The sequence below is a fragment of the Lepisma saccharinum genome, chromosome 17 (assembly GCF_977018435.1).
Source record: "Lepisma saccharinum chromosome 17, izLepSacc3.1, whole genome shotgun sequence".
NCBI classification, from domain to species: Eukaryota; Metazoa; Arthropoda; class Insecta; order Zygentoma; family Lepismatidae; genus Lepisma; species Lepisma saccharinum.
In genome coordinates, this window is record NC_139245.1 from 16,338,448 (window position 1) to 16,365,864 (window position 27,417).

General features: G+C 39.1%; 1 protein-coding gene across 1 annotated transcript; it reads right to left on the bottom strand.

Annotated features, from left to right (window-relative positions):
- Positions 1–352: 352 nt before the first annotated feature.
- Positions 353–26,692, bottom strand: LOC146001204 (rRNA-processing protein UTP23 homolog). The gene is made up of 5 exons (XM_083138498.1): positions 26,562–26,692; positions 19,150–19,246; positions 12,243–12,369; positions 11,476–11,622; positions 353–603 (listed from the first exon to the last, which is right to left on the bottom strand). Exons 1-5 carry the CDS (start codon positions 26,607–26,609, stop codon positions 354–356), a joined length of 669 nt encoding a protein of 222 aa, XP_082994624.1. The 5' UTR covers positions 26,610–26,692; the 3' UTR covers position 353.
- Between the last annotated feature and the right edge of the window lie 725 nt (positions 26,693–27,417).

Sequence of the window (27,417 nt, forward strand, 5' to 3'; positions counted from 1 at the left end):
AAAATGTCCTCCATGCAACTCTATCAAACAGACATCATCATAACCTGTATATATTTTTTGTTGATGACATGACACCTTGTATTTTCATCTAAGAATCGTTGAACGCATGATACATAATGGCCACTGTTTGGGCATTCTATGTATTTTTTTTTGGGGGGGGGGGGAGGGGCATATTTGCACAACAATTCAAGTTGTAGTTATTAACAGTTCCGTTCACATACAATAGCAAAAAGAGTTCACAGTATCCCAGCCCCAAGTTGTTCAATGAATGGAAAGAGGAGAAGGTTTACTGGGAAAATACATTCTCAAGGAGTGAATAATAATGACTAAATACTGACAGTCTCTACTTTCGATTATGACTTTAATGCAACTTGTTCTTTTACATGTTTTGATATTTTAATTCTTTTCCTGTGTCGTCGTCTCTTTATACCTTCAGGATTGTTTTGCATCTCTGGAGGGTTCTTTTTCTTCTTCTTTTTACATGACAGAGGATTTGGCCCACATTTCTTCTTCTTCTTTTTTGATTTCTCCTCTTCAACCACTCCAAATTCTTTCTTCTTCAGCCAGGACAGAATAGTTTCTTCGTATTTAGTTACACCATACCTAAAAAAAGACGTGACAATGAAAACTTGAATCATGTTTCTAGATGATCCGAATATGATTAATACTACTACTTGATGTAACAGAAAATGCTCTGCACTCTGGCTTGGCATGGATGCTACATTTTACTCTTTTTGATACTTTTTTTTCAAGCGACACATGTTTGACTTAAACCAATTACTGACACATGGCAATATGTCCTTTTTCAGTCTGTATACACAAATTATGTCAATATTTCATTGGAAAGATCATGGAGGTCAACAGTCTCCCTTTAGAAGGGAAGTGGGTGCTTGGACTTGTTAACACTGCTACAATATTCTCTACCTTTTCTCACTTACACTGAAACCCATAAATTTCCAATTTTCCCCTCTTTCCATTTCTTGCTAACTGATCGTTGTATGGGACTGGACTTTTGCATAACCCTGTATATATTTTAAAATATATAATAGTATTTTAAAAATAATTGTGAGCTTTGTGGACACATACACACACACACAAAAATACACTATGAAAACAATGCAATTTACACACAATTTTTTTAAAAAAAATACCAACTAAGATGGCCATCATGAACTGTTGCGATTTTATTCAAATTCTAGGCTTCTGTGCCACTTTTTAATTTAGTGTGTTGTGTTCAAATAAAACAAGTATGTAGGGTGAGAAGTTTTTATCGTAGGATGAATTGTTGCATTGCTACGAGGGTCACTATTTATATTTTGAGCCTTAGCAACACTGATTGAAGTTAGGCGCGATTTGACATTTGCATGGAATAGTCTGGCATTATTGACCATAACGTACTTTAAATGTTTTGTCAATAGCTTCATTTGTGTTGTTTATGTTGCCTTGGAGATTGCGCGACAACAATAAAATGGAATTAACTTGAACATTTTCGTGCTACGATTTTTTACGATTTTCGACGTGGATTATCAAGACAAGAGTGCATCGATCAACTTACTTCCACATTTGGCGATGAAGCCCCATCCTTTGCCACTGTGAAACGCTGGTATAACTAATTTAATCGTGGCCGCCATTCGCTCACCGACGAGATTCGCGAAGGTCGTCCAAAATCAGTTGTTGTTCAAGAAAACATTGATGCTGTGTAAAACCTAATACTGCAAGATCGTCATGTGACATACTGTGAGATTGAGGCAACCATAGGCATTAGTTCCACCAGCATATATAAAATATTACATGATCATTTAGCTGTGAGAAAGGTATGTTCTCGTTGGATCCCACACAATTTGACAAAAACTCAAAAAGACGCTCGCGTCAATTGGTGCAAACAAATGCTCAATAAATACAATCGTGGTGTATAAGATTGTAACAGGTGACGAATCATGGATATATGCATATGAGCCGGAACGTAAACAGCAGTCGACTGTATGGGTGTTTCAAGATGAACCCAATCCAACAAAAGTTGTTCGCGCTCGAAGCACATCGAAACAAATGGTCACCTGTTTTTTCGGGAAAACTGGTCATGTGGCAACTGTGCCTTTAGAGGAACGTAGAACGGTCAACTCTGAATGGTACACAACGATTTGTTTGCCAGAGGTCTTCGGTCAAATACGGAAAACAAACAAACGCCGTCGGATCATTCTTCATCAAGACAATGCCAGCTGTCACACATCTCGTCTAACAACAGACTTTATGAACAGTCAAAAAATCGAATTGATGGGTCATCTGCCGTACAGTCCTGATTTGGCACCCAATGACTACTTCTTGTTCCCAAATGTCAAGAATAAATTGCGTGGACAACGATTTTTGTCGGCGGAAGACGCCGTTGATGCGTTCAAAAACCATATTATGGAGGTGTCTCAAGAAGATTGGAAAAACTGCTTTGACAAATGGTTCGAACGAATGCAAAAGTGTATTGACCATAAAGGAGAATACTTCGAAAAACAATAAAGCAGTTTTCAATGCCAAATTCCTGTTTTTTCATTGTTAGGCTCAAAATATAATGTAGAGATATGGAGACCATTAGACCGAGAAAACCTCGTATGTTAATATTCACACTTGTTCATTTCCTGAACTTGTCCGACCAGCGAGCGATCTCAAGAATGCGCTAGCTTGTAACTTCCGTAAAAACCAGGAACTGGAAAGGCAAACGCGTGGATCTAAACAGGATCTACCGCGTTCGAAAGGTTTAACAACCTTTCGACGCCTGTAATGATAAAAGCAAGCTCCTACCCGGAGCTAGCTCTTTTGATTCTGACACTCAGCGACGCTACATGGATAGTTAGTCTGACTACTTCACAACACTTTACACTGCTAACTACGACGATGGAACACGGAGTTACCGCTGCCTAGCATGCTACAAGGCGCAAGGGATCGCTTGGCTTGGTGAACTGAGGATCGCTGGATAGAACCTTGGAACTTTCACGATTCGGTCTGCGAGAAGCATTAGGACAAGACATCACACACATCTACCAGGTATGAACAAGCGTGAATAACCCTTTACACCAACTTTCCATATCTCTACCCTCCTACGGAGCAGGTTCAGCCATCAAACATTATTAAGCTCTACCTAAAATGTTTAAATGAAACTTCCCTGTATCTCAAAGCCCAGGTAAACGGGCTTACAACATGGTGGAGTTGCTTCAGGCCCTTTTTGCAATTAAGTACCCTCCTGTACGAATTGCTTTACATTAAATTATTCCCTCCCACCCCTCCCTCCCACTTTGGGAGCATTTTTAAAGTAAATTTTTAGTAATTCCAATTCATATTCACACAGTACGCTTAAGATGCGTCAGACCCAGTGACAATTTTGTATGTTACCCTATGGAAAACAACCCCTCTTTTTCTTTTATGCCGAGCCCCCCCCCCCCTTTTTCAACAAAAATCTAGTTCTTCTGCATAACATGTATTCAAGCATCATTCACACAGGAATGAGAACACTTGCTTATACTTCGTTGACCAGCGATATATTAATGACATAAATAACTGTATAACCATACTTTCCTTTGTTCTTTGGTCAGCACGACGAACCTTCGTTTATGAATACGTCACAGATAGCGTTGCACGAACACCTAGATTCCTCCCTCGACCAAATCATAGAGTTAGCAACTGCAATCACGGCAAATCCAATAAATTCACGACCTTTAACCCCAATTCCCTCCCCTCCACTAACACGGTTAAGGTCTGCTAATCGAAATTACCCTCAATTTGTCCTTGGACTACAAACACCCAACAAAAACCAACCCCAACCCTTAGCGAGTACCCCGGCTCCCGTTTCAACTTCCTCTAACACTGTTAATAACTCTGATCACTTAACTGTAGAAATTCCCACGACTAACATGGCTACCCCAATTCCAACTGCATTATACCCGGCACCATTTAGCGGAAATGACCCTACGTACATTGACTCATTTTTCCTTAAGTTTCAAAATGTAGCACACGCCGCAGGATGGTCGGAAGCTAAGCGTAAAGAGATGTTACCTTTATTTTTGACGGACACCGCTTTAACTTATTTTCATGACATACAGAAACGACCCAATTTTGTAGACTTGACATACACCCATATCAAAGACGAGCTAAGTACGTTATTTAAGGGTTCATACTTGTCAGCAGATCCTGTACAGATAATTCTCCAGAGAAAACAGGTGGTAAGCGAGCCCATTCACACCTACGATAATGCCCGCTCCGCGGCACCACCAGCTGTACCCAGAGTAGAACACGCTCAAAATGCCGCCTCTGGTGACGAAATAAACAAACTTTCGTCACAAATCTCGACCTTAGCTCTGCACTCAACCGAAGACGCGAGTTCTCTCTTCAATTTTTGTTCAAATGTGTTGGAATTTGCGAAGACGGCTAATCAAAACGCACATAACAGAGGTTTCAACAAGGGGAATAATAAGTCCTCTTCCTACAGAAATAATAATAATTCTAGAGCTAATCACAGAGGTAACTTTCGATCGAACTCAAGAGGCCAGTTCAGAAGTAATGGTAACAACAGGTTTCAGCGTCGAGATCAGGCTAATCGCGACGATGCAAATACCTCAGCCTGTAAGTTCTGTGGTCGTTATAATCACGAAAGCGACAACTGCTTTTACAAGCCACAACGAGACAGTGATTTAAACTAAAATCGTCTTCGACTTGCAGGAACGAAATCGAAGATAATACCAGATTAGATAAAGTTCCTATAATTGAGAGAAATGGCCTATACTTTATTAATAGTAGGATACAAGGAAAACAGGTAGATTTACTTATTGACGTGGGTTCCCAAATCTCAATTTATCCTTCCCATCTTCTCCCAACTGAAAGAAAAACATACAAAGTACAATCCACAATCCAAGGTGTGTCCGGATCGAAACTGAGTGTGTCTGAAATTGTCGTTCTTCCTATCATAATTGGAAAGCGTAAATATTCGCACCCATTTAGAATAGTAGATTCAATTAACGTCCCTCCCCTTTTAGGAAATGACTTTTTGAGAACGCAAAGGTGCGAAATGTCATTAAAAGACAATACAATAACTCTTTGTCATTTAGGACGTACTCCTAATTATAGTATTTTAAGATCAAAGTACAAGACTCACCAACTGTCGCATGACATATTTACTCAAATTGAGAATGCAAATGTGTATGAGGGAAAAGCTACCCTTTCAAACACAGTTCAGTTAAGTCCACGATCCAAGACTTATATCAATTTGAACATTACCACTACGACACCTAATACCCATAAGCCTGTACTTTTTACACCATCTGCTTCCCTTATGAGCCAGCATCCAGTAGTCCTTCCCAATGCTGCAGTAAACCCGCAGTCACCTGTCATTCACATACATAACCCTACGGAAACCGCAATCACTTTGGAAAGTGACACAATAGTAGGCGAAATATCGACATGTGAAATTTTAACTGACGTTACTTCCGTTTGGGAACATAAAAGTGAAGATGTTGCATTTTCATACTCTTGTAATGAAAATACTACAGTAAAGCAACAACTTAGTGAAAGTCAAAAGAAATTTGACCCCTCCCTCCTCACAATTAACCCTGATATTCCCCGAGAAGAAAGAGAAAAAATCCTAAAGCTCGCATACACGTATGCAGATATTTTTCTCTGGCCAGGGGATAAATTGACTAAAACTAATGTATTGGAATACGATATCAAACTGACAGATGACACCCCAGTGTATGCCAAAACCTACCCTATTCCTTTTCATTACCGAGAACCCATGAAACAGGAAGTTCAGAAGTTACTAGACCAAGGTGTTATAGAGCGCTGTGAAGGGAGTCCCTATCGACACCCAGTCCTATTAGTTAAGAAACCCAATGGGACTTACCGTTTTATCTCTGACCTCCGCGATTTAAATAGGATAATAGCTCCGATTTCCTTACAATCCCCAGACATAAAAACCATCATGACAGAGATGGCTGGAAAGAAATATTACTCAATTTTAGATATGTCCAGTGCATTTTTTCAGGTTGGATTAACAGAACGTTCTAAAGACATTACCGCCTTTTCTATTAACAATCTGGGTAGTTTTAGGTATGCTAGGTTATGCCAGGGATTGAAAACATCCCCCGGCGTAATGAATCGCGTAAGCGAACTTGCCCTTAGCGGAATAGACAGTTCGGAACTTTCTGTTTACACTGATGATATTATTATTTACAGTTCAAATCTCCCACACATGCTTAACATCCTGGACAGAGTGTTTCGAAAGTTACGAACAGCATCCCTTAAATTATCACCCTCTAAGTGTAGGCTAGCTTTTACCGAAGTTAAAGTCCTTGGTAACTTGGTATCTCAAAAGGGAGTTAAGATTTCCGAACACATTCTTAAAGCTATTTTGGAATATCCCACCCCTACCACCAAACGCAAGCTTCGAAGTTTTCTAGGACTTGTCAATTTCATTCGACGATTTGTGCAAGGTTTTGCGGGACCAACAGAATGTTTATTTAAGCTTCTTAAAAAGAATGTTAAGTTTCAATGGACTGATGAACACCAGAAAAGCTTCGAAACACTGAAAGAAATGATCACGTCCGCCCCTATCCTCCGCCCTTATGACCCTAAACGCCCCTCGTATGTATACATTGATGCGAGCGGAATTGGCATCGGAGGATCGCTGTTACAGCCTGATGACGAAGGAAATTTACATCCATGTGCCTATTGTTCACGAGCCTTAACAGACACAGAGAAAAGAGCTGACACATTTTCACTCGAAATTGCAGGTGCATATTATGTATTGAAAACTTTCAAATTTTTTCTTATGAATCAACATTTTGTGGTTCTCACAGACAACAAAGCCTTATCCTATCTTCGTTCAACTAAACACCATAGTTCTATTTTAGGAAGAAGAGCCCTTTATTTTCAGAATTTTGATTTCGAAATAAGGCATGTCAGCGCTAGTAAAAATGAACTTGCGGATGCACTCTCCCGTGCAAGTTTACCGCTTGACGAGACTAATCATGACAAGAAAGATGATGATGATGATGATGACTTATTCTTTCATCAAGTATTTCATGCACAAGCAGCAGATTTTGATACTAGTTCAGAACAACGTAAAGACCCCTATTTCAGAGACATTATTGATGTATTAGAAAACAAAGATAAAGCTAGTGACCCTAAACTAGAAAAGCTTTCGTATTCTTATGTACTCAAAAATGGAGTCTTATACAGGACTAATAAAATCAAAACTGGTAATAGGGATAGACTTTGTATTCCCCATGCATTAAGAAATCAAGTTTTCGACCTTATTCATGCACACAAAATGAATGGAAGTCATCAAGGTGCACAAAAGACATATAATTTAATGCTTATGCGCTACTTTCTCCCCAATATGAAGAAATTTGTGTACGATAAGGTTAGACATTGCATCCCTTGTCAGATTTCAAAGAAACCACAAGGTTCTAAACCGCATACGCTGCAAACATTTCAACCAGCCCAAATTCCTTTCCAACGAATTCATATTGACGTATGTGGTCCTTTAGTCTCTTCAAAAACGCACAAATACAAATATTTCCTATCAGTAGTCGATAGTTGTACAAGGTACGTAATTACAGCTCCTTTGGCTAATCACGATGCACAAAACATAGCAACAGCCCTAGTTGAGAAAGTCTTTTTAGTCCATGGCATCCCGGAAACGATCTATTTCGATCGTTCAACACCCAATTCAAGTTTACTCTTACGAGAGTTAGCTAATCTTACAGGCGTACAACTAAAATATGTAGATACTTGTGCCCATTTCACGAATGGATTAGTTGAAAGTTCATTTAGTTACTTAAAGAAAGTTATGAGAGTCTTTGTGTTAGAAAAGAAAGCTTCATGGTGTGACTATTTAGGTAGCGCAGCGTTCAGCCACAACGTTACAATCCATTCTGGATCCCTCCAGAGCCCGTATTTTACTTTATTTGGCTACAACCCAAGGATCTTAGCTGACGCTGTCCTTCCTTCGAATCCCGACAATGTTTCCCAGACGAACGCACAGAGACTTGAACTCCTGACATCCATACGAAAGACCGCTCATGACAACTTGAACAAGCGTTATGAACAGCAGAAAAGGTACGTAGATAGCACTTCTAGGAAAATACAATACTCACCAGGACAACATGTATGGATTCTAGATGCCACTCCAACTCCAGGCGTGTCAAAAGCCTTTGCGTCCTCTTATAAGTATAAAGGAACTATTCTTCGCAAAGTTAATGAGAATTCCTACGAAGTAACTTACATCGACGGGAGAAGTAAACAAAAGACTGATACTATTACTATTTCTAGACTTAAAGCCCGCTACGACTAGTGCCATGATAACCCCACTAACATTCATTAACACACCATTCCGTTGTCACTCGCTTTAGCCTCCTCGTTCCTCGTTGCGTACATTGCACATGCATGATCCAGCATTTTCTCACGCTCATCCACTTCCCCCCCCCCCCTCCTTCCACTCCTCGTGCACGCACTGCATTTCTGCGTTAGAACGAACTCATTTTTATTTTTAATACAACATGGTTATTTTTATTTTTAACAAGATTAGGATTACAGAATGCTATCTCAATCGTCGGAACATTTATAATACATCTTTTGCCTAATAATTAATTTTTTACAGATATTTTAATGTTATTTTATAATTTGCGTTTCAACGCATAGTAATAGTCAGAACATATCACTTAGCTGATTTGACTAATAAGTACTTAGTGTGTTTATGATCCGAACTAGCAAATATTTTTTTTTCCCCCATTTGCTGGTACATATACGCTCAAATGAAGAAAAAAGTACAAAGAAATAACGAACGAATGAACTAAGATAGAACAAGATCAATGATTTAAAGAACAAATGAACTGCGTAGAACTTGCTTGAACATTTGGCTTATTGGCCATAGCAATTTTTTTTTATTTACGCTCAGGTGTACCGCGAACTGCTTCTTTGAAAGCTGCAATGCACTAAATATGTTATTAAAGCATATAATAAAATAGGCAAATGTTCCCACTCTCTCCTTTAATTTTATAGTTCAAATATTGATAGCATACAACATGGTATAGCTCATATCCCATGAAATTACAACCTACTCTATTTTTCAATGAACTTTTACACAAATATATTACTTACTCTTTTTCACTTCTTTTTCAATTTTTTTTTATTAGCAGCGAATCGAAGGCGCTTAAACCTTTGTCCACAAGACACGTAAAATTCTTGCAATTGCTTTTATAAACGACATTTACACATATTACAGAAGGAAATGTCTCGTAATCACTTAGTTCGTTCTATTATCGCTGAATTCTCCCTTTCTTTTCTAATTTCATTCCCGGCTAAGCCGACTATTCGAAAATTCCCCCCCCCCCGTTGCGCCCCAGCAAACTTTCCTTACAACATGGAATTATTCCACCCATTCCCCCCCCCCGGCGAACTTTCCCTACAACATGGTAAACCTGTTAATCAAAAACAGGCCCCCTTAAAAAACTCTACATCCTATAAGTAATAACGCCCCTTCGCCGTCATTCAAATTAGATATTACCTCCCCTCCCCTCCAAAATGATTCACCAGTTTTAACTGAAAGTCCCTTTTCAATCGATTTTATAACCCGTCATCACTTATTGTAAAATCTGCTCCACTACCTTTTGCTTTTTCCTAATTTTCCCTTTACGCTTGTTTCATTATCTCATCGCCACGGATGTTCCTGGACCCATGACGACCATCGAGCGACAGACCTAGGCTCATCGCAGAGACCAACAACGATCTTGTGGAGTTCCAGCACCAACAAGGACCCGTTCCCGTCTGGACTCATGGCTGATCTTTCCATCTCTCACGCCGCGACCCAGATGTGGAGCGCTTACCCAGGACGTTTCTTGCCCCGAAGCGCCATTGCAAATTTGACTTCCAGACTCAACTTCGCTGACGTCACGGCGATCTTCATCGACAGGCCCCGCCCACTGAGTGCATCCTGCTCTTGTTTCCCGACGACACATGATACTTATTGTTATCTTACATCGGCTACAAGTGTTCCGGTGCTCAGCTATTTCAAGTACCGTAAGGCACACGCTATTAGTACAAACATATGTCATTTACAGTGCCAAAGTTAGTGCCCATGGGTACTACCCATATTGGATTAGAGATACGTCTCTTTCTTTTGTGTTTTTTTTTTTTTTTTTTTATTATCGTCAGCTGCACAGCACGTCCAGCCTATGGCGGCATGCAGTTTACAGAGTTGCCATAGGTAACATACCTCAAGGCTCCGCCCAGCATTGTGTATGATCCGCCGAGTGTACTTTGAACTCAGCAAACAGAAAAAAAAAAAAAAACAACCGCTTGCGGTTCCCGGCGTTTCCTCACACTGTGCTGACATGTGTTGTTTTTTTTTATTGTGCTGTCATCACTCAATCAAAACTAGTTCAGTGTTACGCTTAAGCAATTATTTTATCCATGCCTCAAGACTTAGTTGTTGTGCTCGTACTTTTTGAGTTTATACGAGGCTATAACCTACAGTTTTCATTTTTTTTTATTATTCTACGTGTTTTTATATTTTTTTTCTCAACGATGTTTAGTGCCACGTTATTTTCGATGATATGACTCTTCTGGTGATTACCATTTTTTTTTTCTACGGTGATGTGATTCTTCTACTGATTGGTTTCCTGTATTGGTCTTCTACACGTTTGATTTGTTAATAAATCCTAATTTTTTAAATATAATCTACTCCGGATGAAGTTGTCGACCATCACAGAGTGGTTCGATTATTTCAACAAGGGGAATGTAGAGATATGGAGACCATTAGACCGAGAAAACCTCGTATGTTAATATTCACACTTGTTCATTTCCTGAACTTGTCCGACCAGCGAGCGATCTCAAGAATGCGCTAGCTTGTAACTTCCGTAAAAACCAGGAACTGGAAAGGCAAACGCGTGGATCTAAACAGGATCTACCGCGTTCGAAAGGTTTAACAACCTTTCGACGCCTGTAATGATAAAAGCAAGCTCCTACCCGGAGCTAGCTCTTTTGATTCTGACACTCAGCGACGCTACATGGATAGTTAGTCTGACTACTTCACAACACTTTACACTGCTAACTACGACGATGGAACACGGAGTTACCGCTGCCTAGCATGCTACAAGGCGCAAGGGATCGCTTGGCTTGGTGAACTGAGGATCGCTGGATAGAACCTTGGAACTTTCACGATTCGGTCTGCGAGAAGCATTAGGACAAGACATCACACACATCTACCAGGTATGAACAAGCGTGAATAACCCTTTACACCAACTTTCCATATCTCTACCCTCCTACGGAGCAGGTTCAGCCATCAAACATTATTAAGCTCTACCTAAAATGTTTAAATGAAACTTCCCTGTATCTCAAAGCTTACAACAATAAATAGTGACCCTCGTATATCTAAGCATTCAAGATTCCTAAATCGAATTTTCACGGTGTCAGAGAATCACTAAATGGCACACTGCTTACTTTTGATCTTTATTCATGCATGCAGAAGTGCTGGCTCGTGATGGCTGTTCCAACGTAGGTGCTTTATCATGCAAATACAGAATTGGTGTGCCAGGAATTTCACGAGCAATGATTTGCAGACCACGATCTTGGGTAGCAAGTATGTACCTGCAACAAAAATAAAAAATATTGCATTAATTTTTATTGTCACAAAAAGTTTCTTTGGGATGCACTAATGTCCTGGAATCTGGTGAGAAAGCAGAAATAATTAATACTACATTTTCATGAACATTATTTCTATTTAAATGTGTGGACGTAATTTTAAAACTCATTTTACAAAACAATCTAACCTAAAAGTCAATAATAGAAATAAATGTGTGGACGTAATTTTAAAACTCATTTTACAAAACAATCTAACCTAAAAGTCAATAATACAAGAGTTATCAAGTTACAAGAATGTCTTGCAGAGATATTTCAATTCATGATTGTGTTGCTCAATGCACTTGCCAACAACAATTCCTAATAAATAATGCTACTTTTAATCCTTCTGTTCGCAGTGCGATTTTAAGTTAATGTTCTCCTCCATTGTATATGATTCTGTTAATTAAAAGTATTTCCTGAACTTTGGTAAAACACACTAAAATTGATCTTTGATTCAGCTCGATAACTAGGTTTCATGCATTATTACCTGACTTGTTCTATCTTAACAGAAACATTTGCTGATGCAGCAAAGACCAATATGATGCACCAGTGAATGAAGTTGGTTCACGAACTACAACTGCACCTACCTCTTTTCGTTATTGGGACCCAGCATAGATGTCAAACACTTATCAGCAGTTATGGGTTCCTTATCGTGCCCACATTTGTGAACTGCAAATTGCTTTACAATCAACATTGCACCATAGACAGCACTTCCTGAAATGAAACCATGGGAACACTTAAAATAGAAAATGATTTTGTGGAAAGTCATCAAGACACACATCCCTGGTAGAAAATTCAACTTATCCATTGTCTATTGCTTCTGCTTCTACTTGTCCTAACACTGCACTTTCAGAGGCCACATGTTCTCTATCTTTAAGTAGTCAAAATTACTGATTTAACTTGGGGAGAAAAGAAAATGACCAAATACTGACCTATTTATTTACACCATAGCAATCAATCGTATTCCTAAAAGTAAAAACTCTGATTTAATTTGTTAAAAATTATTTTCTGGCCTCCTCCATCCACACAGAAAGACATCACACATTTTTTTATTGATAAAACAATATTTTCATTATTATGCAAAATTATGTAGGGCAATAAAACAATCCTTTTGTAAAAAAAATAGTGTGTAGCAGATATTGAAATGCAAAGCATGACTTTTTTATGTTGAAAAAGTACTAATAAACTCTTGTTTCTCTATAGTTTTCTCCGCTTCATTGGCATGCATTCTTTCCTTCTCTTCTTCTATTGCTTTCTCCACTCCTTTTAGCATGAGTTATGCCATGCTGACCAGTAGCGGCTCGTGCCTAAAATAACAGGTGAAGAAGTGCATTTATAGGCAGTGAAAAAACAAATAGTAAGTTGAACTGTTCCACCGAATCATTGTGCTTATGCAGAGAACGTGTTACATTGACAAAATCGTTATACCCTTCTTTATTCCACACATTGTATTTGTTGCTAAACAGTAAACAAGGCCAGCAGAACAACAATTGCAAATATCGACTACTACACAACCAAGGAAAGTCGACAAACCAGGAACTTTTAAATTTAATGTTGTACGATTTCCCTGCCTTTTTGTTCTCTCGCTTAACTGATATTTGAAGAATGCCAGTGGGCCGCCCACAATTTAAAACGTCTTTTTTGTCTTCATCCGTCCATCTGGAAAATGGTGTCTGTAACAAATCACACACGAAGTCATTTACTGGGTTCATTGTACAAACCACAGCTCAACACATGAACACAACACACGATAGGAAACGCGAAACACACACGCGGAACAAGATCTCGCGAAAACGCAACGATTTTACCACAGCCACTGATGCAATGTTTTCTGTCGACGAGAGAACTGCTGCACCCGTTCAAGGACAACGCTAGGTGACGTCACCGTTTCCATGACAACAGGCTAAAGTCTTCGGCAACCTGGCGGCGTCTACCCTTGGGTTTCATTATGCTACGAACTCTTCACGTGCGTAGCGCCGAGTGGTGTATTATTTGAGTATTGTCATGTGCGTTCTGCTGGGAAATAGTTTAATTTAAGAAACAAATGAAAAATGTCAATATTAATTTGAAAATTAGGTGAAAACATCTGCACTTGTTGCACTTGGCCAGCCGCCACTGATGCTGACTCCCACCATGTATTTTTCCTCAGCAGACTTCTTCAATTAGCAATTTTTGAGCAATCATTCTTTTCTCGTCTCAGCTTCTCCAGTTTTGCTTCCTTTTCTTATACACTATTTGTTTCATTGTCTCCCTTCATCAACCTTTCTAATTTCTCAGCCTTTTACCTTTCATTCATTTCTTTCTCCCTTCGCTTCTTGTCCTCAATAGCACACACTTCATCACAATGTTGATTGTAATGAACATGAGCTGCTCTTGCAATCTGTAAGAGCCCCTGTTTGATGTTAACAAGGTATGCCTTGATCTCAACCAATGGGCCACGGCCTGGTAAGATCCCCCGGCATCAATTCAGGCCACGAGAGGTTCTCCTGAAATTTGAGACTGGCAAATGGAATACCTATACATTCTCTAAAATATCTCGCTACTATGAAAATGGCAGTACCTAGCCCAGGCTGGCTACCACCTGGAAAAATGGCCTTTTGTTCGTGTTTCCACTGCGATAACAATAAATGCTTTCACGGCAGTGATGGATAAACAATCTGATTGAGGTGCAAGTTTCTTGCTGCATCTAAATTTGGAGGTTAACGGATGGTCACCACGGTCAATTTAATTTGTGCAACAATTTTCATTAACAATTATATTGAAGTGGAAATATTCTGATTATTTGGAATTTTCCGGTGTCTGCGATGGAATCTTCCAATGAAAATCAGCACTTAACAAATTAATTTAATGATACTGGTCAGAAGAAACTAAAGATTCCATTACATCCAGTCATTATCAACTAATTTAAACAAAATATTATTTGTCAACCAGCCTAGACATAATTGAACTAACGAAATCTATGGTTATGCCATAATTTATTTATATATTTATATTAAATTTCAAGGGTACATATTAATTTACGCACAAAGTTAAAAAAATTAACAAGTTATCTACGAGTAAAATTATTGGGATCGGGGCATCAACTTTTAAATGCAAGGTGCGGCAGAAAAGTAATGAGACTGGTAACACTGAGCACGGATCGACGATGCTGCTCCCTTCCCCTTTACATGGCAGTTAGGTTAACCCCTGCCGTTGACTCAGTGCTACAGTTGCTATGCGATTATTGAGAGTATCTGAAGTGAAGTTGTGTTTGTGAGATGCATTACGAAAATGGACTGGCAAAAAGTTTGATCAACAATTTGCCATCAAATTTTGTGTAAAGCTTGGTGAATCTGCTACTATAAAAAGTTACAAAGGGCTTAAGGAGAACATTCCCTATCCAGGGCAGAAGTCCCTTTTAGAAGGCCGAGGACAAGTGGAAGACGAACCTCGTGCGGGAAGCCTTCAACCTCATAAAAGGACAACATTTATGAGGACAGAGTGAGGCCTCTTTGTTAGGTCAGATCATCGATTGACATTGAGAATGATCAGTAGTGAGTTAAATTTAAACCAGTTTACTGTCCATCAAATTTTAGCACTTGGAAGCTGCACCACGACAATGCCCCATGTCACACGGTAGTCTCCATCAATGAACTTTTGGCAGAAAAAAACATTCCTGTGGTTCCTCAGGCCCCGTATTCGCTGGATCTCAGTCCCTGAAACTTCTTTTTATTCCTCCGGCTCATAACCACTTGAAAGGGCGCCATTTTGGTACTTTGTATAATATCCAGAAGACGAGCTGAAGGGTATTCCAGCAGAAGCCTTCCAGCACTTCTACGAACAATGGAAACAACGTCTCCGTCGCTGTGTAGCTGCCCAAGGGAACTATTTTGAAGGGGATAACCTTGATTTGTACAAAGAATAATATTCATGGTTAAAAGAAAATTAGTTTCATCAGTTTTCTGCCACTCCTCGTAAATGAATTTACCAGGTCACAGGCTCATGAAGGTTGAGAACCACTGATACACACAATAGGAAATGTGGCTCTCAAGACAGTAATGGTAGAACTTTTCGGCAATTGAAGAAAGCCAATACTCAAGAAATGCTCTCATCACTGGTAGATAAAATGGTAAAAAATATGTCTTAGCTTTAGTTGAATTTAAAAATTTGTATAACCTCACTGGCAAATTGTATATGAGTAACGAAATTTAAAAAAACAAAACAAATTGCAGTTTACAAAAAATACTGACAAATTACAGACTATGATGAAAAACTGACTTTTACTAACCATTTTCCACCCCTGAGAGCATGGTGGGGTAGTTGGTTAGTGTACTGGATTTGGAGTAAATTACAGGTCTGTCATAGATTTGAGGCCTTCCCGATGGTGCAGTGGTAGTGTCGTTGCCTTGTAATCAGGGGGTCCCAGGTTCGATACCCCATGGAGGCACATAGTGGTTCGATCCCACTTTAAGCTGTAGGTGGATGAATCTCCAATCAGCAAATCTAGTATATTTGCCTTCTCTAAAAAAAATGATTTGAGTAGAAAGAGGCCGATGAAACATCCACAAGTTTTTCTTGATCTGGCTTCTTCACTAGTTTGGCACTGTAGTAGTCCTGAGCAACTTTCCTGACTAGGGTCTGTAGGAGACCACGGGCTGACCCACTGACTATTATTTAATAATAACCCGTGGCTCGACAGCCCTGTAAGGGCCTTGGCCTATCTCCTGACTGCCAGTCTCCCTCCCACAATCCTACCTAGAGGTGTGGAGTCCTTCAACTGGGCGACGTGGGGTCAGCACGTCAAACCCCCAGCCATTATAGGAGATTTTTATGACTGGGTTACGCTACTCACTCGTAGATCCCCAATTTCCTTATCCACTCTACTTTGAACTGTTTCTTTAGCAATGCCGCAGATTTGTGATACGAGACCAAAGGGAAGTTGTTTTTTTTCCGCTGTCTCTTGAAAACTTATCATCATATCGACCATTAAGGTAATCGGTCAATCAACCATTGATGGGACTCTCCTAATTTTGGTCTAACATAGCTGTTTAATTTGCTTAGCGCCTTTCTTTGTACATTGTTGTAGTTGGTCATCAACAGTCTAAAATTGCAGACAATGCACCTGTTTATGAAAATTATTTTGAGCAAACACATATTAACGAACAAATTAAATATATATTTTTTAAGTTCTCATATATGTATACATATTAGTTGGACCTGGATCTACAGTTTTGCATGGAATACAAGTGATTGCATTCCCCTTCTCCCGAAATTCTCTGAACTGTAAGAAGACAGAGTAGACAATTAATACAAATGCCCTAAAATTAGTGAAAAGTTGATCATGATATTCTTTGTTCTACTACAAATATATGACCATAATAGTGTAAATATTATTATCTTGGTATTGCTTACTTTAGAAAACTGCAATGATCCACTGTATTGTGTGTGTCTTGCATATGCAGAGTGCCATAGGTAGAGATTTCTACAAAATATTACGGTATGAATTTACAATACCGGAAGTATCTCCAATTGCTTTCAAATTCGGCATACTCACTAATTTTGGCCTCGTAATCACGAATCTGCAGTTAAAAATTGGCGGTCATGTCTAGAAATTGCAAAAAAACCTTGTCAATTACCGCTATGATTCTCCATACACTAACATGGAAACGATATGAAGATGTCTTCCTTTCCGCACAACGGTCTTGCTACCAACATTGCTCAAGTGTTGTGCAATAAGTGAGAGCGTTGATTTGCATGTGAGAAAATGGCATCCTGCGTAAAGGTGGAAAACATGTTTGCACCACGAACCATTCACGGTAAGGTTAGGTTAGGTTAGACAAGCATAATTAAAATGGAGGGTCATCATAAACAGTTTTGAAATGCTAATCATTGCAAAAAAATAGTTGTTTTCCTCTCCGTTCACGGACCCACTTTTTCGACTTATTTTGCAATTTCTAGACGAGACCGCCAAATTTTAACTGCAGATTCGTGGTTACGAGGCTAAAATTAGCGAGTATGCCGAATTTGAAAGCAATTAAAGATACTTCCGGTATTGTAAATTTGCTCCAACATTACTTTACTAGTATTTCAGAACAATCAGTTTATATGAAGTGAAGGTACTTTTCATTTTTCCCTCTTATTTTATCTCAATAAATATTAATTTGATTAATTATAGTACGAGGGTCACTATTTATATTTTGAGCCTTGGCGACACTGATGATTGAAGTTAGGCGCGATTTGACGTTTGCACGGAATCGTCTGGCATTATTGACCATAACGTACTTCAAATGTTTTGTCAATAGCTTCATTTGTGTTGTTTATGTTGCCTTGGAGATTGCGCGACAACAATAAAATGGAATTAACTCGTGAACATTTTCGTGCGATGATTTTTTAAGATTTTCAACGTGGATTATCAAGACAAGAGTGCATCGATCAACTTACTTCCACATTTGGCGACGAAGCCCCATCCTTTGCCACTGTGAAACGCTGGTATAACGAATTTAATCGTGGCCGCCATTCGCTCACTGACGAGATTCGCGAAGGTCGTCCAAAATCAGTTGTTGTTCAAGAAAACATTGATGCTGTGCAAAACCTAATACTGCAAGATCGTCATGTGACATACTTTGAGATTGAGGCAACCATAGGCATTAGTTCCACCAGCATATATAAAATATTACATGATCATTTAGCTGTGAGAAAGGTATGTTCTCGTTGGATCCCACACAATATGACAAAAACTCAAAAAGACGCTCGCATCAATTGGTGCAAACAAATGCTCAATAAATACAATCGTGGTGCTTCAAAAGACGTATGTATATAAGATTGTAACTGGTGACGAATCATGGATATATGCATATGAGCCGGAACGTAAACAGCAGTCGACTGTATGGGTGTTTCAAGATGAACCCAATCCAACAAAAGTTGTTCGCACTCGAAGCACATCGAAACAAATGGTCGCCTGTTTTTTCGGGAAAACTGGTCATGTGGCAACTGTGCCTTTAGAGGAATGTAGAACGGTCAACTCTGAATGGTACACAACAATTTGTTTGCCAGAGGTCTTCGGTCAAATACGGAAAACAAACAAACGCCGTCGGATCATTCTTCATCAAGACAATGCCAGCTGTCACACATCTCGTCTAACAACTGACTTTATGAACAGTCAAAAAATCGAAATGATGGGTCATCCACCATACAGTCCTGATTTGGCACCCAATGACTTCTTCTTGTTCCCGAATGTCAAGAATAAATTGCGTGGACAACGATTTTCGTCGGCGGAAGAAGCCGTTGATGCGTTCAAAAACCATATTATGGAGGTGTCTCAAGAAGATTGGAAAAACTGCTTTGACAAATGGTTCGAATGAATGCAAAAGTGTATTGACCATAAAGGAGAATACTTCGAAAAACAATAAAGCAGTTTTCAATGCCAAATTCCTGTTTTTTCATTGTTAGGCTCAAAATATAAATAGTGACCCTCGTATAAGGTGTGCTAATGAAAAAAAAATATATTGTACTCACCAAGTTTTTCAGTTTCTAAAATTACACACTGTGTTGTCAACAACTTTACGGAACCATCAAGGTACTTTGGTATTTGTTCATGAATGTTCAATTTATTCTGCAAAAGGAAGGAAAAAAAAGGAATATATCAACTATTGTAGCTCATGAATTAAGTAATTAGCCTAGGTTAATAATTCTTCTTCTATGAAGATTTCTAAGATGGATATCTCAGTTATACCAAGAATGCCTGGAGTGTATTTAATTTTTATTTTCACAAGGACACACTCTTTTAAAACTCTACAATTTCAATAATAGTTTTTCTTGGATGTATAAATATCTGATGAAGGGAGTGTGTGTTCTCCTTGAACGTCACAACGAAAAACTGTTTTCTTATGCTTGTAATAACCGTAAACTACAGGAAAATAATTCTATAATTTCAAGTTAAAGGCATCCACCATATTGCTTGTGCATATTGCCAAATGTCTAATCTACGAGCCATATCCAGAAAGTAGTGCCTGCTTGGTAATAACAAAAGGAATGAAAAAGTTAGTAGAACAAAACCTTATTACTCTTAAAGTACATACTTTGAGCTATTTTTGTACGTAGACACACCATGATGGAGTATGGTCTCCACTACTGGCAAGAAGAAACTCTTCACCTGAAAATGAGAGAAGGGGTGTTCTCTTGATACCTTTGGGTGTAAGTAACAGAAGCACTACACAATGAATAATGCCCAATTAATATTGTATGCCATTAAAGGACCACTGTCACCAAAAGCCACTAAAAAAAAACTTGAAGTTTTAAATGCACAGCTGTTGTTACTAAACGACACTTTCCCAGCAAAATTCAAGATGTTAGTGTAATGTGGACAATGGAATAGTCTTCTGGGAGAAGCTTTCGGTAACAGTTCTGAATGGTTCATGATTTTTTCAAAGTTTCATAGGAGAAAGACAAAATATTGTAGAATTGTATAAATGGTTGTTACAGTAAATCTGAACCTTGGTGAAAGTAATTATCACTGTTTGGAGTTAAGAAAAGTGCAATTTATTGTCAAAAAAAAGGCACAAAAAGTACTTTACACAAGCATCTGTGCTTTCCATCAACAAGGCATTTTTTTTTAATAGAAGAAAGAGAAAGTATCGCAGAATTGTGGAAATGACTGTGATAGTAAATTTGAATCTTTTCAAAAGTAATTAACACTGTTTGCAGTTTCGAAAAGTCCTAATTTTATTGGAGAAAAGAAGATGTAAAAAGTACCTTACGTAAACATTCCTGCTTCCCATTGACATGGCATTCCACAAAATACTGTCGACAAAAGGCTTAAAGGGACGTCGTGCTCGAGACCAGCACAGACATGATGGAATGTTTAAAAATTTAGGGAAATTATTGTAACGCTTAACTTTGCCCGCCTAATCTAACCACGAAAGCATTTAGAGATATTATTTGAATACTAAGATTCCAAAATCTGGCTTGCCTAACCTAACTATGGAACCCCTTTGCATCACACACATGACCTAGATCGCAGCAGCAGTCCATAACAAACACAACACTAATGAATTGCTAGTTGCAAAAGAAGAATCATGCAAGAGTATACGGAAGTCAACAACAATTCTTAATCCTCCGTTGGTATACGTTTGAGTGCTGCGCTCACCCTGGGATATACTTGTAAGTTTCTCAGGCCCAGATAATGATATCACTTACTGGTCTTTTTGCTTTGATTTGTTGTTTTAAGTCCACTTTATGCACAGTAAGGATAATCGGGATTGGACCTACAGTTTTTTAAAGTGGGATCCGAACCACTTGTGCCTCCACTGGGTATTTTGTATTTTGGAATGTCTATGACCAGGTGATGCCAGTTATAGGTTGTGGCATTAGGTACTAATTTACTATTCCACAAACAGATTTCTTCATTTTTACACAAGAAACTACTTACGGTAATAAGTTCCTGTAACAATGTCTAACATCTGGAAGGTGTTTTCTGTCATGTGGGTATGTATCATAGCGGAAATTCATTATTCTTGTTGAAAATTAATTGTCCAACGCACAATAGCCTTTGGCGCGTACACCTTCGTAGATTATCGCGCGTTGTGCTTGTGTTTTGTCGACTGCAGGGTTTCCAACCACGCTATTGTTTTTTGAAAAGATGACATGTCGTGGATGTGTGGTGAAATTCATACCGGGGTGTGGAAGATCCAGTGGATTTTTTAATTGGGTACTTGAAAAACGGGTAGCCCCACAAACCATTGACGGATAGCCTCAAAAATCATTCACGCATAGCCCCACAAACCATTCCTGGCAAGGTTAGGCAAGCATAGTTAAAATTTTGTTCGTAAAATAATGCGAGAAAGCTTAAAAAAAATTTCCACTTCACGAGTATTTTTTGGATTACGAAAGTTGGAAACACTGCATCGACAAAACACAACCACGATGCACGATGATCTACGAAGGTGTAGGCGCCATACTGTGTCTTACGGAAGCGAAACAACGCAAATAAAGAAGTACTCGTAATGTGAAAAATTGAAATTATTTTCATCAAAAAAACGTGGATACACCTTCAAGAATGTTCCACGAATCAGATAGGTAAGTACGAATGTTAAAAGTGACGAAACGAAGAAGTTACATGTGTTTGTGGAATAGTAGATTTTTACCTGGGATTATTCTCTGTCTGCAGAGACATGTCATTTTCATGACAGTCCGTGTTTTGTGAGCGCCGTGCTACCATTTTTCTCACGCATATTTTATTTCTGTGTGAATTGAATTTCTGTTGTATCACTGTTTTCTCTTTTGATTCTTCAGTAATTATTTTAATTGACTTAATTCACTTATTACTGTCACTATTTCTGGCTAAATGAACTTTGAAACCTGGTTTTCATTACGAATGAACAACGGCAGTTATGAGCTTTACTTGCGGAACCGAGTGATTACAAGAAGAGAAGACCTGGACAGGGTGTTTGATTCTCAGGGCACATATGATAATGCTGTTGAGGAGTTATTGAAAAACGAGGTAACAGTTCCGTATATCGGAAACACATTTCTTCATTTTTACAGAAAAAACTACTTACGGAAATGAGTTTCTGCAAGCTTTCCAACGTTCGACGCACAATTGCCATTGCTTTCGCTACGTGAACTGCATGCTCCGCACGTTCGATGACGTAACCCACTGTCAGTGTTTCAACTCCTCTTTTTTTTTTTTTTTTTTACTATGCATGCCTAACCCAACCAAACCTAAACTAACCTTATGAAAATGGGTCCGTGGGGCTATCCGTGAATGGGTCCGTGGGGCTATCCGTCAGCTACCGTGCATAATGGTTCGTGGAGCTATCCATGAATGGTTTGTGGGGCTATCCGTCAATCCGATAACAAGTTAGGCTGTTTGCGGCGTGGGGCTATCCATCAGCTACCAGTGCATAATGTATAATTTCCACCGGTGAGGAACACGATAGTAGGTATTTTTCGGTGAAGAAGGTTGAAACTCTGCATACCCACAATGTGAGTCAAGATGTGCCCGTCATATTGTGTGTTCCGGAAGTGAAGAAAGGAATAAAAAAAAGCACTCAGAATGTAAAAAATTGTGTTTGTTTTCGTGTAAAAAGCATAATGGCACCTTGAACTATGTTCCGCAATACACAATTGGTAAGTACAAACCACGCGAAACACAAAATATCCGATTTTCATGTGTTGCTAACTATTTTGGAATGCGGAACATTTACTAAGGTGAAATAATGCATTTCTAACTAAGATAATGTATATTTCTTACATTTACAAGTACTTACTGTTACTTGTTATTTCGATTCTGTAACACATTATGGCGGGCGATAGCGTACTGGTTCAGGGCGCGTTGTGCGAGGGTTTTGTCGATTTATGAAGTGTTGCAACCTCGTTCACCGGAAAATACCTACTTTCGTGCCCAGACTTGAAATTATGCTAATACCTCGCAAACCATTGATGTTAGCCTCACAAACCACTGACGTTAGCCCCACAAACCATTTTCCGTAAGGTTAGGTTAAGTTAGGTTATGCAAGCAGGTAACACTTTACTATTAACCTAGTAGGCATACCTCGTCCCCGTGATGGTTCGTGGGGCTATCGTATGTAAGAAATAGACATTATTTTCGTTAGAAATCCATTAAGTCACCTAGAGAAATGTTCTGCAACGCAGAATAGTACGTTATCAATGTAAAAAATTGCGAAATAAATAATTGATAGGTGTCTCCGGTATAGTAAAGTAGTACTGGCAAGGAGTTAAAAAAAATATCTGGTACCAAAAATTTAAAAAAATTAAAAATACACGACACGTCATGTTATACTGAAAACACGGCGAGTTTGAAACACTGACTATGGGGTTACGTCATTTTAACACACGGAACATTATTCTCTCGTGCAGAAAGCAAATGGCGGCAGCAGAAACAGCGTGTCGGACAGAGATTTTCGCAGAACACAACATGTATTCGCATTAAAATGGATCAAAACTGCATTCACCAACTTCCACAACGCTACAGAAAATTCTTTCCGTAGGTACTTTCTCCTGTAAATTTGAAGAAATCCGTCTCCCCTATACTATAATGTTACTCTGTTACCAAAGTCTGTGTTACATCATCAAATCGGAATTAAACAATCGGAACTTGGTCCAAGCATTCCAGTATTTAATATAGTTATACCTCAACACATCAATATGATAAAAAAAAATTCAAAAAACGTCACTCTTCATTCTAGAAAACATTAAAACATTACATGTATGATTTGGGTGAATTATGCAATATTACAAATTATCGTATATGTATGTCCGTCATTAGGTAATTTATTTACCTTCAATGCGGCTAGACAAAATGTTCCATCTATCAATATCTGGTATGGTTGTCGAAAGCCAAAATTATTGCGAAAAAAGCTCAAGTAACGATGAACTTTCTTATACCTTGTAACTTTCATTTTGCCAAATTAAAGTTGACAATTACACTGTGTATATTATTAATCATACCACGGAGTTCACATTGTACAGTGTTGCCAATTTGAGATGATTTTTTCCCCTACAAGGTATACGTATAAATTTCTCGTTTCGAGCAGCAAAATTTTGATTCTGAGTTGACTCTATGGTTTAAAAAAGCTTAGGAAATTCTGTGTAATGTAGGAACACGTTCTAAAACCACAGACAAATTACATTACAATGTAATTTAGTCAAATTACATTACAATGTAATTTGTCTGTGATGATGTGAAGCCATGGTGAAGCTTCGCCACTCCTTGGGCCCGTTCCGAAAGTCGCACGAGTTTAACGCGCTAAACGAGTTATGGTAACTGGCTCTCCCATAAGTGCTTACGTGTGTTTTGTGAGTTTCATTATTCTGTCCCAAAAGTCGCATTCCGTCCGTCTCGTGCAAGAACGAGATTCACCAAACGCACGGGCCAGGAGGTTGGTTTGTTCGGTGAGAATCGTCTGCTGCTGCCCACAGACAACGTGCGTACTGTTGGATTCAAACTGCACTAGTTCGGAAAATGTATTTTAATTTTAACAGATAGCGATATGAAGCAACATACACAAGATGAGTATGCCTTAACTGTTCTTAGAATGTGATTAAAATGAGTAACAATGTCCACAGTAGGGTTTATTTTTGCGATAAGGACATTCCTTCTGCTGGACACCATGTGGAAACTTCCTCTAAACAAAACGCTGCGCCTGCGTTTCGCCTAGAATGTCCCGTAAGTCTATAAAATAACTTGTTTCGCCAGATTCACGAGTCCAGTTATTTTCGTTGAATGCGTTCGATTCGTTAAGACTTTCGGAACGCACCCTATGGAGTCCATTAGTGGTGACGTCACAGCAGACGACGCGCTGGGACTGAGTCTTCACAACGAGAGAACGTGTTTTCTTCGTATCAAAGTCAATGTTATTTTCCTTCGGAAGGGGTGGCTTTAATGGGGCTGTTCATTGCCAAACTTTTCCGGTGGCGGCGCCACCCCTGTTGCGTCCCTAAATACTTTCGTTCGTCATTTGGTTGCCCTAAGCTTTACATTGGAGCGCGATGGGATGGTATTCGCGATTAAAATTATCACCTGAGCGCTAGTGTCGCTTCCAATATTGGCGCTTTATGTAGGATGAATATTTGTTTACATTCAGTAGTAACAGTAGTAATACCATGTAATACGTACTACCAGCGTGTTGTCATTGCTGGTATGGAAGAGACGTTTAAAATACGCGATATTTTTTAATATTGCGAATGCGATGTGAATTCCTGGAACTATAACGAAGGTGAAGCTGTCCTGAGAGCGAAGCATTTAATTATGATAGGCAAAAATAACACGGAAAACGCAGACGAAACTAATGTATACGCACTGGTTCTTCAAAGCAGTGCTGTTACATCTGCACCTCGGTTGTAACAGGGGCTCTCAGAAATTATTTGAAGATACAACAATTCACCTGTATTGCAAAGCTTGAGCAGGAGAAAAATGTAAACACGCAGTTGCAGTTCTTTCCCCAAGGAGGTAGGCTAGTTTAATAACAACACAGGATAATAATAACAACAGTAACAACAACAATTTCATTGAGGCTACTTTCAGTCTTCACTGAAAATTGACTTACTGAATGAAACAGCAACATTAGCATGTCAATTTCCTTTATGATTACGGACATTAATTAATTCTCAAACTACCGGTATTTTCATCTTCGCACTTAATCGACTTGCACATTTTTTCGATGAAAAAATGTTATATTCATAAAGAAGAATTTAAAACTTACTTTCATGGTAATAAAATCATCTTTCGGAAAAATAAAGTGAATAGACTCGTGCGTTCTTCGTAATTTCCTTGCCGCATTTCAGTTATGCCAATCTTGTCAACCAGTTCTGTTTTCCCTGATTTATTTACAAATTTCAATTTGTTGATTCCACTGAGTGGAAATACATGTAAGCTTTTCACTTGTCCTGACCCACAAAACGATTTAGAGGAAAAAAACTGAATAGTAGACGTTGTTACTTTGTAATATTACTTATGTAATAGCAGCACGTTCGGCATCAAATTCCCCATGTATTTAAGTGGGAGAACAATTGCCGATCAAAAGCGTGGGGACACAACAGGCCTGCTGTCACCTACATTAGTTTGCTTTGACCAGGCCCATTATTGTGACAGCAGTTATGAAACAAAATTATGATGCGTATCGTACAGTGGGATCCACGAGTATTTCCGTTTAAATTGTCCATGACTGTTTTCAATATTTTTTCTCTTATATCCTATGTGTTTTTTAAGCGATGGATTTTTATGTATGCTGGTGCAGAAGTTGTCAACAGATTATTTTGAGTTTTCTTTTACTACTTGAAGCTCTTATTGGGTCAAATAAAGTTCACGAACATGGAGATGGACAATTTGAACGGAAATACTCATGGATCCCACTGATCATCAGTGCAAAGATGAGTTTTCGGAGAATACGACTATATATCACACATACCTTACAGAGGATGAGGTACAGAATAACCGGAGTAAGAAGATCATGCATTTTCAAAACATTCCACTTCCGAGCACAGCCGAAGCCGACCCGAAGTTCACCCGATCTGAAGTCGGCCACGCTGCCGCTATGGGTGACTCCTTCACCATTTGCCTTGAGTTGCGATTGTGCATGTCGGTCCGTGTCCTCTTGGTAGCAATGTCAGGGGGTGCGATGATATGCGGTTTTGTGTACGGACGCTTGCCATCTCTTGGGGCGGGGGGGGGGGGGGTACGTATTTGTAGACACTGCTAGGATATCTCCGAATCATGCTACAGTGTATGAACTTTTCTCCAGCTCCCAATGTTGTATAGGATTACTACTGTAGGAGTTGGAGTCCTGTCCAATGCTGGTCATGTTCCACATTTGATTTCACGCCATTGTGAATTGGAGCTACGCATGGGCGTCCGGAAGGGGGGCAAGGGGGGCCGTGGCCCCCCCTGGAAAATAAAAGTCAACCAAAAAATATGTATGTCACACATATAATTTCATTTTAGCCACAATAATGTCTGTTAATTATTGCATGAACACTTTAAATTCAAATTAAAGCAATGTTTTTTTTATGGAACAACACTATTTTTGGTGAAAATTTGCCTTCGTTTGCCCCCCCTGGAAAAAAATACCTTCCTTGCCCCTCCCTGGAAAAATCCTGCGGACGTCCATGGAGCTACGTAGAGACCCCGGATTTGCTGTATTATTGTTGTTATGACAAGACCTTTCAAACGATATATTCTTCGACCCACCCTTGCTATTTGAATAAAATGAGTCGACCCCAGCCTACCCCCTTGTGCGGGCCCGGATAGGGAATGGTTGGCCTCAA